The sequence below is a fragment of the Xyrauchen texanus genome, chromosome 3 (assembly GCF_025860055.1).
Source record: "Xyrauchen texanus isolate HMW12.3.18 chromosome 3, RBS_HiC_50CHRs, whole genome shotgun sequence".
Classification (NCBI taxonomy): Eukaryota; Metazoa; Chordata; class Actinopteri; order Cypriniformes; family Catostomidae; genus Xyrauchen; species Xyrauchen texanus.
Genome location: NC_068278.1, coordinates 49,753,107 through 49,767,762, shown reverse-complemented (window position 1 = coordinate 49,767,762; position 14,656 = coordinate 49,753,107). Strand labels below are relative to the sequence as shown.

Genomic DNA, 14,656 nt, shown 5'->3' with positions numbered 1-14,656 from the left:
TACAACTACTTTTCTTTCCTGTGCCCTTTAGTCTGTCTTTGATATACTTCCGTAGAAGTTCTTCTTAGTTTTTCGTTCAGGGGTAAATAGAAGTTCTAAACAGCCGAGCAATGGTACACTTTTGGCAAACACTGTGACACCTGCCACATCACTGTGGGAGGCATTTAGAGGAGCATTTCAATATGAGGACGCTCAGTAAAACCTTGACTAAAGTTACATTAAAATGTGTTATCAATGACTTTATGCCTCATTCTTCTAGAATTCAACTATTGACTAGAATTTACATGAGGTCAGTAAAAAAAAACGTAATGATGATTTAAAGTAATATATATGCAGTAGAACATTTTTAATTTGTCTTGTTTACATTGTGAATTCATGACACTACTACACTATACGCGGCCATAATATGCGTCGATTAAACACTGAAACAATTACAAAGATCGGTGTGTTAATGTGCAGAATAAAGACAAAAGAATGACGATAGGCTTACTTTGGGCAGATGTGTGAATGGCTTTCAGTACAGATGCCACATGAGTGAATGGACAGTTCAGAGAATTAGAGTGGATTTGGTTACACTGGCGGCCAAAAGTTTGGAATAATGTACAGATTTTGCTCTTATGGAAAGAAATTGGTACTTTTATTCACCAAAGTGGCATTCAACTGATCACAAAGTATAGTCAGGACATTAATAATGTGAAAAATTACTATTACCGTATTAATGTTCAAAACATCTTAAACTACTTCATAGTGTTCTCATTAAAAAAAATCCTCCATGTTGGCACATCCTCCACATGGGCGGACTGGGACTAAAAAGTGGACCTGGACTTTCTGGCCCAGAGCGGCCCACCACACCCCAGCCTGCAACACACCACACCATTATTCACCAGCTAATTGATTTCATTTTCCGGCTCAATTTCACATTTTTGTGTTGAAAAAAAACAAACATTTCTGTTGAATGATAGTCATAACAAGGGGCCACACACATGCACAAATCATCATAAATTTAAAACATATAAAACCACTGTAAATATGATGAGTGGATTTTTAAAGGAAGCACTAAAAATAAGCATTTTATAGCTCAAACAAACATACAGATGTTAGATTAAAAATGTACATAAATGTAAAAGAGAAAGTGTGTATTTTAGGTGCTCTGGCAAGTCAGATTTGGCCAGAATATGTGCATATATAAATATACAGTGGGTACGGAAAGTATTCAGACCCCCTTAAATTTTTCACTCTTTGTTATATTGCAGCCATTTGCTAAAATCATTTAAGTTCATTTTTTTCCCTCATTATTGTACACACAGCACCCCATATTGACAGAAAAACACAGAATTGTTGACATTTTTGCACATTTATTAAAAAAGAAATACTGAAATATCACATGGTCCTAAGTATTCAGACCCTTTGCTGTGACACTCATATATTTAACTCAGGTGCTGTCCATTTCTTCTGATCATCCTTGAGATGGTTCTACACCTTCAATTGAGTCCAGCTGTGTTTGATTATACTGATTGGACTTGATTAGGAAAGCCACACACCTGTCTATATAAGACCTTACAGCTCACAGTGCATGTCAGAGCAAATGAGAATCATGAGGTCAAAGGAACTGCCTAAAGAGCTCAGAGACTTGAGAATGGTGGCAAGGCACAGATCTGGCCAAGGTTCCAAAAAAAATTCTGCTGCCCTTAAGGTTCATAAGAGCACAGTGGCCTCCATAATCCTTAAATGGAAGACGTTTGGGACGACCAGAGCCCTTCCTAGAGCGGGCCGTCCGGCCAAACTGAGCTATCGGGGGAGAAGAGCCTTGGTGAGCGAGGTAAAGAAGAACCCAAAGATCACTCTGGCTGAGCTCCAGAGATGCAGTCGGGAGATGGGAGAAAGTTGTAGTAAGTCAACCATCACTGCAGCCATCCACCAGTCGGGGCTTTATGGCAGAGTGGCCCGACGGAAGCCTCTCCTCAGTGCAAGACACATGAAAGCCTGCATGGAGTTTGCTAAAAAACACCTGAAGGACTCCAAGATGGTGATAAATAAGATTCTCTGGTCTGATGAGACCAAGATAGAACTTTTTGTGGGTGGAGAAAACCAGGCACTGCTCATCACCTGTCCAATACAGTCTCAACAGTGAAGCATGGTGGTGGCAGCATCATGCTGTGTGGGTGTTTTTCAGCTGCAGGGACAGGACGACTGGTTGCAATCGAGGGAAAGATGAATGCGGCCAAGTACAAGGATATCCTGGACGAAAACCTTCTCCAGAGTGCTCTGGACCTCAGACTGGGCCGAAGGTTCACCTTCCAACAAGACAATGACCCTAAGCACACTGCTAAAATAACAAAGGAGTGGCTTCAAAACAACTCCGTGACTGTTCTTGAATGGCCCAGCCAGAGCCCTGACTTAAACCCAATTGAGCATCTCTGGAGAGACCTGAAAATGGCTGTCCACCAACGTTTACCATCCAACCTGACAGAACTGGAGAGGATCTGCAAGGAGGAATGGCAGAGGATACCCAAATCCAGATGTGAAAAATTTGTTGCATCTTTCCCAAAAAGACTCATGGCTGTATTAGATCAAAAGGGTGCTTCTAATAAATACCGAACAAAGGGTCTGAATACTTAGGACCATGTGATATTTCAGTTTTTCTTTTTTAATAAATGTGCAAAAATGTCAACAATTCTGTGTTTTTCTGTCAATATGGGGTGCTGTGTGTACAATAATGAGGAAAAAAAATGAACTTAAATGATTTTAGCAAATGGCTGCAATATAACAAAGAGTGAAAAATTTAAGGAGGTCTGAATACTTTCCGTACCCACTGTAAACAAATATAAATATATGTAAAAAGTCAAATAAACATACCTCTTTAAGTGTAGGTCTTTGCAAATATTTTGCAGATGAATTGCTCATATTTTTCACACTATGTGAATTTGTTGCATCTTTATATCTGCTGTGTTTTAATTCCTTCATCTGATTATGCTTGAGAAAAGGTGAAAAGCCCTATGCTTTGACAAGTGCTGTTTCTGCTATCTTTTAAACAAAGTAAGCCTCAAATAGCCACAAAGTAATATTGTTCATTACTTAGTTTCTGCATTTTTATCAGGACATTAATGCTTTGCGGTATGAATAAATTATACAAATGACTATGTACTGCTCATAGCTTTGCTTTTACTGATTTTATTTACACGGCTGTTATTGTATTTGTTGTAACTTGCAGTTATTTGTCATTTTGTGATTATTCAGACCTCATCATATACTTAGATCCATTATTGTGATTTTTATGTCAAATAACAAGGTCCACATGAGGTACAGCCTTAATGTGAACATACGGATGTAACTTCAAAATAAAAGCTGTTTCATTCTTTCAAAATAAAAACCATTGTATTGGCTTTACCTTACATCATTTATTTAATATTCGCTCTGTAATGGGGTCTGCGCTGGAAGTCGGAGCTGAAGGCGGCCTCATATATTGCCTGTAGGACAGGCTGGTACTTGCGCAGCAGCTGCCCAGCCAAAATTACCTAGCGGCCACCGGGAAAACGCACGGTGCTCCCGACAGCCAGTCCGCCCCTGCCGGTGTGTTGTTGTTGATGGATTTGTACTGACTGAGCAAGATAAACTGAATTAGCTGTCAGCCTCAAGGTAGGTGGAGCTTCATATCACACCTACTGATGACGTGGACCAATGGCAATGAGAAAGTGTTTAGCAGCCGGTAAAAAATTTTCAGAAAAGTTCACCCAGGCGAGCTGTTACGAACCACCCAAACTAATGCAAAAAAACTAATTATGACACTTTTGTTCTTCGATTTGTATGAAGTATATCTGGGCCTAAATTTGGGGTCAATTTTGTTTCTGTTCAGCTATTTTAGGAGATTTAGTAATACTCACTTTGTAGCTCAGGTGTTCTTGTATGTTTCTTTGTCATTGAATTGACTTCACACACCTTAAAATACACACAGTATGCCCTCCAACTCTTCTGAAATTGAGTAGAATTGGTAGACCTAGAATGCCACCTAAATGCACCTAAACATCCTAAGTCTCTTCTTTATTGTCTCTCTTCATCTTCTCTTGTATCTCATCTCTCTCTGCCTTCCTCCCACATCAGTTCACCCTTTTTTCTTCCTATATGCATTGTTATTTCTCTGTTCCTTCAACCTCCCCATCAGAATAATAGTTCTTAATGTATATTCTCATTGGATCCTGGGCTGCCCAGTCACTTCCCATAAAGCCCAAAGGCATAGTCACATGTCAAACTGGTGCATGGATTTGATGCCTTGTTCAAATCAAAGCGTGGGCTGATGGTTTTTATCCATCATTTATGCAGAGGTCAAGGAGAGCCGGTGTCTTTTCATTTATGAAGTTTGTTGCTTTAGCAAAATTACTGAAATATTATGCTGGCAAAAGTTCTGCAAAAACTCTTTGTTGACCTTAAGTCGGGATGTTGATATATTTATAGGCTAAAACATTCAGATTATTTGTCTTTCCTTTGCCATTGTTAGCAGCCAATAGTTTTTTCTAATGTGCCTTTGTTTTAAGTAGCCACTGGAATTGTTTGTCCTTACATTGCTACGGTGAATTTATTTAGCGTTTCACTTTCGTTGTTTGTCACGCTAGTTGGAGTTACGATACTATGATCTATGTTTAGTCCCCAAAGACCTTCTAAAGTGACTCATCATATTTTCTCTGTGGGCCTTTAAGAGAGAGACTCGACTAAAGTGAACACTAACAAATACAGCACGGTCTTGAATTATTCACGGACTCACTCCCTGGTAAAATGGATATTGTGTGTTGAGTGTACCTTTGGATGCCTTAAGGTAATCTTTGACCTTCACCTCAATAATGACTTTCTAGGAAGAAGTTTCTTTCATAGCTTGAACTTACAGTACATCATTGACAGTTGACCTTGAGGCTTGAGATTTCATTCAGAAGCATCTCGTTGATCTATGTATACAGGTGCTGTTAGTTTTGGGAATTCTGATTAATTTGAGCAAGTATATTCAATCAGATAATGATTAATAGAATTTTTCAAGAAGGTATGGCTGCAGGCCGGAGATCTCCAAATGGAGGGGATGAAATCTCCGAAAGAGGTGGGGCTACACCAGAAGGGGGTGTGGTTACCCCAAAGGGGCTTGCTCCAACTCCAAAAGGGGGTGTCACTTTCACTCATGGTTAGGGTTAGGGAAAGAGTTAGGTAAAGAGTTAGGTACTCCCTGTATCTTTGCTGGTGGTTTGGTGCTCCCGCGCCCCTTCTTGGAGGTCTGCCTGCAGCTACATATTACATTTACATTTTTGTAAATGTAAATTGGCAACATTTTTGTTCATTAGTTCATCATTTAGTTCATTACTGCTGTTCATCACTGTTTTGGAAGTAGTTTATATAGACTGTATCAAATTGTTTGGTTGTTTATGGTTCCAATATGTTACAGACCTCTTTTTTTCTTCACTCGCTCTCTTAAAGTTATCCCTTACGGTGATTTACAAATCGGTTTGAACAAATAATAAAAAAATACCGGTTTAACAGTCACTTACAATTTAATTTAAATCATGTTTTTTTTATAGTAGCTAATAGTGTGACTCGCCAAAGCCATTATTTGCCATTTGGCCAGTGTTCATTTTGGACCCTGTCTATTCAGTAATTATTAAATTATTTTTAAATCTACTGTCCTCTCCAGCATTTAAAAAAAAAATAGTGGACTTGAGGATATTCCCAGTGTTAAGATAATGAAGCCAAATTTACGAACTGCTCGCAGTGTCATTTTCTTCACAATACGGATCACGAGATGAATATTGTTGTTTCAGATTAGCACCAGACAGGCCCCATTATTATTACACACGCTGACAGCCCTGATGATGTCACTGTTGTTCTGTTGCCATGGCGCTGACAGTGAAATGTATTCATGGAAGGTGCTGAGATCTGGTTTTGCATATCGTTGGTGTCTCTGGCATCATGTACTGCTGGAATCAGTATTCATCCAGACGTCCCCAGGCAGACGCTGATGTTGAGCCAGCATGGCTGTCGTCAGGCTAGTTTCTCACTCCCTCTCCAAGGCCAATTCATTCCCAATCTCCTCAGCATGTGACAGGTGCAACTGTGTTATTGATTTGGGCAGTCGGTTTTAATGTGCTCCGGGATGCGCAACGCTTATTGTCTTCCCCCTTCAGTGTGCACGTCTATTAAAATGCTGCCAGGAAAATGTTCTGAAATATTACCCCCCACCACCACCACCACCACCTCCATTCCTATTTCTGCTGAAATGTATGAGCCCGTCGGCAGGCCATAACCAAAGCCACGGGGTTCAGAGCGAGACTCGCTGTGATTAAATCACACTTGCTCGCTCGTGTGCAAACACGCAGAGGCTGCAGTGTTTATGTGGTACTCTGTAAATAAAGCACGAATAGCAAATGTGAAAAATGCCGTTTGAATATATAAGACATCTTCACAGGAAATGACGTTAGAAGCTGTAATGTCACACGTAAACATAATGCAAAATTTTATTACACCTCTCACTGTTTCTTTCTGATGTTTTTTGCCCTGTCTGTGTCAGCTGCTTTTATAGTAGTATTTATTTGTCATTGCTGTCTTTTCAAAACCGCACTCCATATATTTTATATTCTTGGGCTGTTGTTTAGTGCACTGTAAAATAGGTTGTTTTTATAAGAAAAAGATATGAAAATAACACTTTTTGTTTTTTTCAATGGTACTATTTTGTATGAGTACCCATTGTGTCGTTTTTATTTCAATTCAAATGCAAATCTATTTCTTAAACTTAGACATTTTTCTTATACCAATTCATTTAATCTCATAATTTAATAGAACTTAAAATTGTATTTGTTCTTTTCATACTCAGAATCGTTCTGGTTAGTCATAATTGCTTCCTCATTTATTTTAAGTTATGCTTTTTTTTTGCGCCCTTTTGGTCTTTTGGGTTCAGTTGAGCCTCTTTTTGTCACACAGGATGTAAATGTGCCTGAGTTCTGTGTGTTCAAAGTACACTGTATGCATATGCACACCCACAGAGTGCACTTATATTCATATCACTAATGCAAAGATATTTTTTTTCACACTCATTCATTCCTATCACTCAGTAATAGAACAATCTCTCTTCTGAGTATCACGCATTACTTTCAGGGTTGGGCGTATGTTGCAATGCCCCTTATGCTAGATACAGTCAAACACATTATGCCCTTTGTTGCATTTACTTACTGCAGTCAGTGACTTACTGTACTTACCTACTACAGCAAAGAAATGTAGCCATATAGTGCACTTGAGTCATTGCCACAGTGCATAACAGGAAAATCCCACTTTATTAAGAACATGATTGACAATTAGCTAATCCACTTTGTTTGTGCTAATGCCTTGGACCTACAATGGATGACTTGTGATGAGCAGAGCTGAGCAATTAGGAATAGTTTAGCCAGTGCTGCATAGTGCTACAAATCATGGCAAGTCAATGAATGGGGCCCATTCTAATCTGCAGTACAGACTCACACAAATGTACATTACACATCTGAACACACAAAGAGTGCCTGCTAAACGTTGCATAGGGTGAATTATGAATTTAAATGTATAGTTCGCCCCAAAATAGAAATTCATAATGTATTCATCCTCATGTTGTTCCAAATCCATATGACTTTGGTTGAAGAGTTTTACTGTCTCTGGCTTTAGCTTTTGTCTAATCTTTATTTTCATGCTGGCTGTAGGAAAGTGTGCGGTTAACCTTGTGTGGGAGGTTGTATGTTTGAGCATAGCCTTTGCATGTGAGCATACGGAAAGAACAGGACACATTCAAACAAAATAAACCACAAAAAGTATTTTTATGGACCACTGTTTAAATGGACCTGTTGTTATTGTTTAGCAAACTGACAGAAACTGAATGAAAGGTCTCCTTTACCCCTAAGTATTAAATAATAGTGTATTGTATGACCGAAATCTAAATTTATGTCAAGGTGAAAGATTTTTGATCTTATTTTTGGATAATCCAGTTAACTATTGTATAAATGAAAATTACTTCATCTTTAAAAATGTTTTGAAAATTTGAAAATTGATGGGCATTATTTTAAAAGCACTAAGGGGCAGATTCACTAAGAATGAATTGCACCATCTAATTGCACCCTCTAGTTTTTTTTGCACACACTAACTGCGCTTGTTAACGCCCAATTCTCTAAAGGAATTATGCAGATCAGATCAGGCAACGCTCCTGAATGCAATTTGCACGTGCAATTCTGATCTTGCGGTCTGATTCTGAACACAATATAGCCGAGGATGCTGCAGACCACCATATTTGACACCCCGCCGGGACTGAACAGCATTATTTTGATCTAGACACCTGGATCATCTCTTAAACATGCAGAATGTGTGCTTGACGACACAGCACATTTGGATATATGCCAGGTTATAACACTGTTCAACATAATTTGTTGAGTATTTGATTAATTACTGCTGAAATGATTGGTTACAAATTTTCAAAAACGTATCTTTAAAAAAATATATATATTTTACCGCCTACTTTCATTTGCCGGTAATAGCTCAGTATAAATTGCACAGGGCAAGTTGCATGGAGTTTTGTGAATGATACACAATCTTTAATTAGCCTAATTTAAATAGAAATGAGGCGTGTTTGCTCGGAAAGGAATGACAATTACTTCATTTAAATATTGACGATGCAGTGCAATTTCAGCGCTGATTGCAGACGCTAAACGTGATTGCAGGTGTTTAGTGAATAAGATTCAAGTATTTGTGCTGAAATACCATGCGCAAAAGTGGTGCAACTGTTTAGTGAACCTTGTCCTAAGTCTTAAGTTGGGTACTATGCAATACATCATACAAGCAAAGTCAGTGGGCATGAAGTTTTGATAATTGTGTGCAATATCTAGGAGTCTAGGAGCAAGTGGGTTTGGCAAAATTGCACATGCAAAGCTCTAATGGGCTGGGTCAAGTGCAATTTAATTCAGAGGTTCTTCGGTTATTGCTCTGTTTGTACTCATTTATATTTAATTCCAAGCAACATCAATAAAAATGAAGACAGCCTGTTGATAAGAATTTGGTAGTGTAAATGGGCTGTATGCAATGCATTTAAAGAGTAGAAATATGGACCATTTGTGTCTTATGTTCTTTTGAGCAATAACTAGGTCCTTGCTGTGAACTCTGTCCTGTTTTGTCTGCCGTCGTTCCATTGCTATGGCATTTTAGTGTTAACCACAAAGGATGTTTGTGTTTCCTCTTGCCATGAGGAATACCCTGCTCTGTGGCTGTATTGTCAGCTGTGCTGCTCCGGCCTCAGATGTTTGTGTTTTGTGTGTTCTCTATTGGCCTCTCTGAGACTGAACAATGGGAGAGACTGTGTGCTCTCCCATTGTTCATTATTTTGTATGTTTCTTATGTTTTATGTTTAATTTCTGCAGAGTGTCCCTGAGCTTTGGAAAGGCACTTTGCAAAATGATACAATTATGATTATTATTATTAATAATCATCATCATCATCATCATCATAATGATCTACTGTCACACAAGTCATGGCTAGTATTAAAAGTGATGGATAGTTCTTTGATATCATATGCTGGTGGAATCCCTAAACTGAAATTGCAGGAACTGACTTTAGACTTTGCACCGAGAATAGACGTGGTTCTCGCAATGATCTATTTCTTAGGAAAATAGCTAATTACACTTTGTACCTCTTCATTATAATATAATGCACCCACAGTTTGCGCACATACACCCACAGAAGTGCAAGCTCTCTCTCACCCATGCCCAATTGAGCTTTTCGGTGACACGAAAATAGTGCTCAGAATTAGCTCACTCACAAAAATTGGATAAGAAGCAGTGCAAAACGTGCATTATAAGATTACAAAATAATAATTATAAGACAGTAATATTAATACTATAAAACGCATATTCCCAATCACGATCCACATCGATTGAATTCTGTATTAATGTTGCAAGTTATGATTTTGAACTAAAATCTGTTTCATGTTACACCCCTTAAAATCAAGTTCGTCCATGTGCTAACTTGCCTGTTACTTGTTTCGTATTGTTTATAAGTGGTTATATTTAGGGGTTGGGTTAAGTTAGGGAATCTAAAATATCTACATTATACAATAGTATAATGTAATTAAACTAATATAAGTATGATAAAAAAATATTGAGGTTAAACATGCCATAAATCCAAAGATTGCAAAGCCTATGAATGGTCCAAACTAAGGTGACTCATCATCCTTTTTGCGTAACCTCTGAACAGATAGATTGGAGGCTAAGTTATTTTGTCTTATTCATCTCTAAAAGCTACTGTATAGTATAGTTGCCATATTTTATTTGATGCAAACGTAAATAAGGCTGTGAGGGATAGAAGTGCAGTCTGTTCAATATGTAGTACTTATGTGTACCTTATCAATCGTTCAGCTAATGAAAATTTCAATTTTTTTTGTCCACTGGAAATTAGTGGAAATACATATTTGCAGTTTTTTGTCAGCCGAACGATCTAGACCCATGTATATAACAGTGTGACACATTGAAAGGACTTTACTTTTATTCTTCAGAGCCTTGTTTTTGTTCACGTCTACAACCAGCCAGTTAAAAGTTTTGGAGATTTGTTAAAGGGATAGAATACACAAACATTTAAATTGTCATAATTTACCCATCCTGTTCTTCCAAACCTGTATGATTACCTGTATGAAGAAAAAAAATAGCTAGCCTCAGTCACCATACACGTTAATTGCATCTGTTTTTCATAGATTGAAAGAAAATGGTCACCATGGAGCAACATGAGGGTGAGTAAATGATAACATAATTTTCATTTTTGGGTGAACTTTCCCTTTAATCTATAGACACATGTGAATATCTCCCAATTTTTCACCAAATAATATACTTGAACTCAGACATAAACAATTGTCGTACTCTTAATTGAGACTAAACAAAGATGAATGGAAATGTTTTAGAAGAAGGGACGAACTTCTGATCCTCATTAAGAAAACAAAAGTAAGTGGTTGTGATCACTCCTTAAAGTGCAAATGGCTTGTAATTGCTCATTTGCATATGTATAATTGCTGTCCATTTGTGCTGCGAGACCCGAAATGTCCTGCGCCACACGTACAAATGAAAGGCTTGAAGCGCAAGTGTGAAATAATGGCCTGGCATAAAATATTTATGGAAGAATAAGGCACTCCAGCGCCTGGTAAGTGTCATAGAGGGTATTTTGTTACAGGCAGAGAGCGAGACAGTGTATCCTAATTCGATTTTTTAGACGTTTTAAAGTTTGTATTACTCGCTATTTTCTGTGCTCCAGTGTCCCCTGTAAATTTGTTTAAGTCGTTTATAAAACCCTCTTGCCTGCACCCTTCACCTTTCTCTTAACTAGCTTTGCTGCACAGCAGATTAAAGTCATGCTGGATAGACTAATACTGATGAGATTCTTCAGGAAAACATTTCTTGTGTGCAGTGACCCGGCACACTGGTGCTAATGGATTGCCAGTGGAATCTAATGTACTCCACATAATGTCTTGTTATTTTGTATTTCTTTTGTCAGGAAAGAGGCTTATGACACATACAGTATGCTTACATACAGTACATAGCATAACACAAGCAAAGACTGTCATGTAGCTTTAAATGCACTTTTACCCATTTATTTGATTGGATCAGGAAAAGTGGTCTATAAGGCAACGTCCACACTAACAGTTTTTCATTTAAAAACTCAATTTTAAGACTGCTAACATCATCGTTTTGCAAAGTATGTGGTTATAGAGAGTATTTTTGAAAGCATTTGTTTTAATTGGAGATGCGTGACATTCCAGTGTGGATATGAGGCATAACATATCCAAATAAATGTGTTTTCAAACTAAAATGTATTAGTGTGGACGTGGCCTATATGTGGTTGGAGTAGATATTCTGTTTTTGATGAAATTAAGAAATCCCGCAGTATTAAAGTGGTGAAGTGGTCGCAGGGGAGCACCCAAACCCACCCCGAATGGTGAAAGTACCATATTGAAGCACTCAAGAATGCTCAAATGTCCCATATTCACTAAGTTGGCAACCCAATTGGATGTGAGAGCTTAAAAAAAGGAAAACTTTCTCTGGTGAAAATGATGAGTGAGTAATTTATTATATTTTTATTAACATTCGGAGACAAACTTTTTTTTTTTGAAACAACAAGAACCACAGAATTGTGCACAATAAGACCAGGAACGTATTTACAGAAAAGTAAATAAGTTAACATTTTATTTCTCGTTGTTTGTTTCATGTTACACCTGGTATTAAGATGGGTTTGGGTGATCTGATGTTCAGTACAGTTGTTATTGGGATGCAAAATGTTTTGTGATCGGATTACAATATCCATATACCGCATGTTACCACATCCCATTTGAGCTGTAAGCAAGCTCTAATCCGTCCTGAAAGCGTCCCGGACAGCTGCATAGCACCACCTCTCACCTGTCAGTCAAAAATTGAGCTAAACGTTTTGAACTTTGACGGTTGCGTCAAAAGGAATTAACCATATCTGAAAATATGAAAAAGAACTTACATACAGTATACATGCACAAGATCTTCACAGAACTTCAGTGTGTCTGATATCAACATGCAGAGACACAGATGAGAAGCACACACATCTTAAGCTCAGTTAATACAGGTACTCCACCAAAATAACTAAGAATTATGCTCGAAATGTTGCGTTGGTGCTTATATTGAATTTCAGCTGCATCTGGGTGAAACAGTGTGCTGTGTTTTTTTGCTTCTTTTTTTGTATTTGTTTTTACTTTTTTGTGGTTTATCATCAGACAGTACCACATTGACGTAGTGTCAAGTGGACACAGGAGACATATTTAAGTGACCAAGTGTAAACAGCGATGTGTCTCTTCTGACCACATGTGATCAGATCACTCGAGATGCATCTTAATACCAACTTTAAAAAGGTGTCTCAATGCACTTTTACATTTACATTTATGCATTTGGCAGGCGCTTATATCCAAAGTGACTTACAGTGCAATTATTACAGGGACAATCCCCCTGGAGCAACCTGGAGTTAAGTGCCTTGCTCAAGGGCACAATGGTGGCTTTGTCCTCTTTGTTTTTCTGATATGGTAGAAAGTAGTTGGAAATTGGGGAGGGAAGGGAATGGGATTGGGATGTATCACAGGTTAAACTTGACCTTTCATCACCCAACATATGCACTACACTTCAGCGTGTCAGGAGTAAATTGCGCTATCCGCTGCGCTTCAGCTCGGAGATATTTTTTGATGCTTTGAATAAACTTTTCCTACCTTTTCCTCTAAATTTCTCCATACTTTTCTGCTTTTTAGAGCACATTAAAGCATAAAGTAAAACCGTGAAACAGTGTGAGATGTGAATCTCACATAGTTTGTGTTTTAAAATAGCAGTGCCACTGATTTTCTTTTCTTTTAAAGCTCTGAGTTTATCACCTAAGTATTGGGGTAAGCTTTAGGTAAGGCTGTTAGGTAAGATTTCAGTGGCTGCCTGGCAGCCAGCATTTCTCCCATATACAAAATATTTCCCCTCAACTTTCTATTATCAGTCATTGAGTTGCTCGACTGCCATACCCACTACCGAAACCTGATGGAAAAGTTACATTTTAAGGTCTCACTTTTGAACTATGGCATACTCTTTGAAATGTATAATTTTTTCCCCCTTCATCACCTCCATTTTTGTTGAAAGGTGTCACTGAAGGAGAGAAAGAATGAAAATAAGAGCATAGATAAAATTCATACCTGAACTGATAATGAGGTCGGAGAATGAATGAATAATTCTCTCATATCTTTCTTTTCTCACTATCTTGCAGTGTGACAGCGAGAGTGACATCGATGACAAGGTAAGACTTCTTTTCAAGAGTGTTTGTGTGTGTGTTTCTGTTTACCTAACCCACCGCAGAGAGCGTAAGAGTGATTTTGGAGTTTATAGTATGAAAGGCTGTCTTCTATTTGGATGTGTGTTTGTGTATGTGTGTAGATGGCAGAAAATGGCTGCCAGTGTTCTTGCGATTTTTTATTATTTGCATATTACAGAGATACAAAGAGGAAAAACAGTGTGATAGAGAGTGAGTACACTTAATGTAGAAGTATTTTAAGGTTTCTCTGAGGTGTCACTGTGTTTGGATGTCAAATCAACTTGTTTGAAGTTGTTTGAACTAAAGAAGAATGGTAGTCACTTGTTTTGACGTTTGTTGAGCTTGTTAATTCTGTGCAGGAAATACTATTGTGCTCTCAGAATTAAATAATGAAAAAATTGTTACATTAGTGCAAGACACATTGGTTGGAATTCACTAATAATGAATTGCATCCATTGATAGCATTGTTTCTTTGAACATGCTGTCTGCATAAAGAACCCAATTCACTAAAAGAATTAGGTAATGGCACAATAATGCCCAAAAATGTTATGTGGAAATCGAATCGCATGGTGCAATTCCCAATTTTGCTGGCAGATTAGGAGTACTTCCACAATTGGCCATAGTTTACTGGGGCTGTGTGGCATTGCTTCATTATGCAGTCCTGGTACCAGAGTCGACCCTTTAATATGATGAAAGTGTGATTGTCTACATAACATATACTAAAATATCTCTTTTTAATAACATTTTGTTTACCGGCTGCTTTACATGGGCAGTAATTATCGCAATGTTAATTGCGGCAGACAAGTAGCACAGATTTTAGAAAAAAATGCAAAATTAA

At 37.9% G+C, this 14,656-nt stretch overlaps 1 protein-coding gene across 1 annotated transcript in view; it reads left to right on the top strand.

The window, feature by feature from the left end:
* Positions 1-14,656, top strand: part of LOC127624978 (fibrosin-1-like protein) — a 325,886-nt gene that overhangs the window by 291,602 nt on the left and 19,628 nt on the right. The window contains exon 5 of the mRNA XM_052099979.1: positions 13,774-13,803. Within this exon, the coding sequence (XP_051955939.1) occupies positions 13,774-13,803 (30 nt within the window). The remainder of the gene's footprint in view (positions 1-13,773; positions 13,804-14,656) is intronic.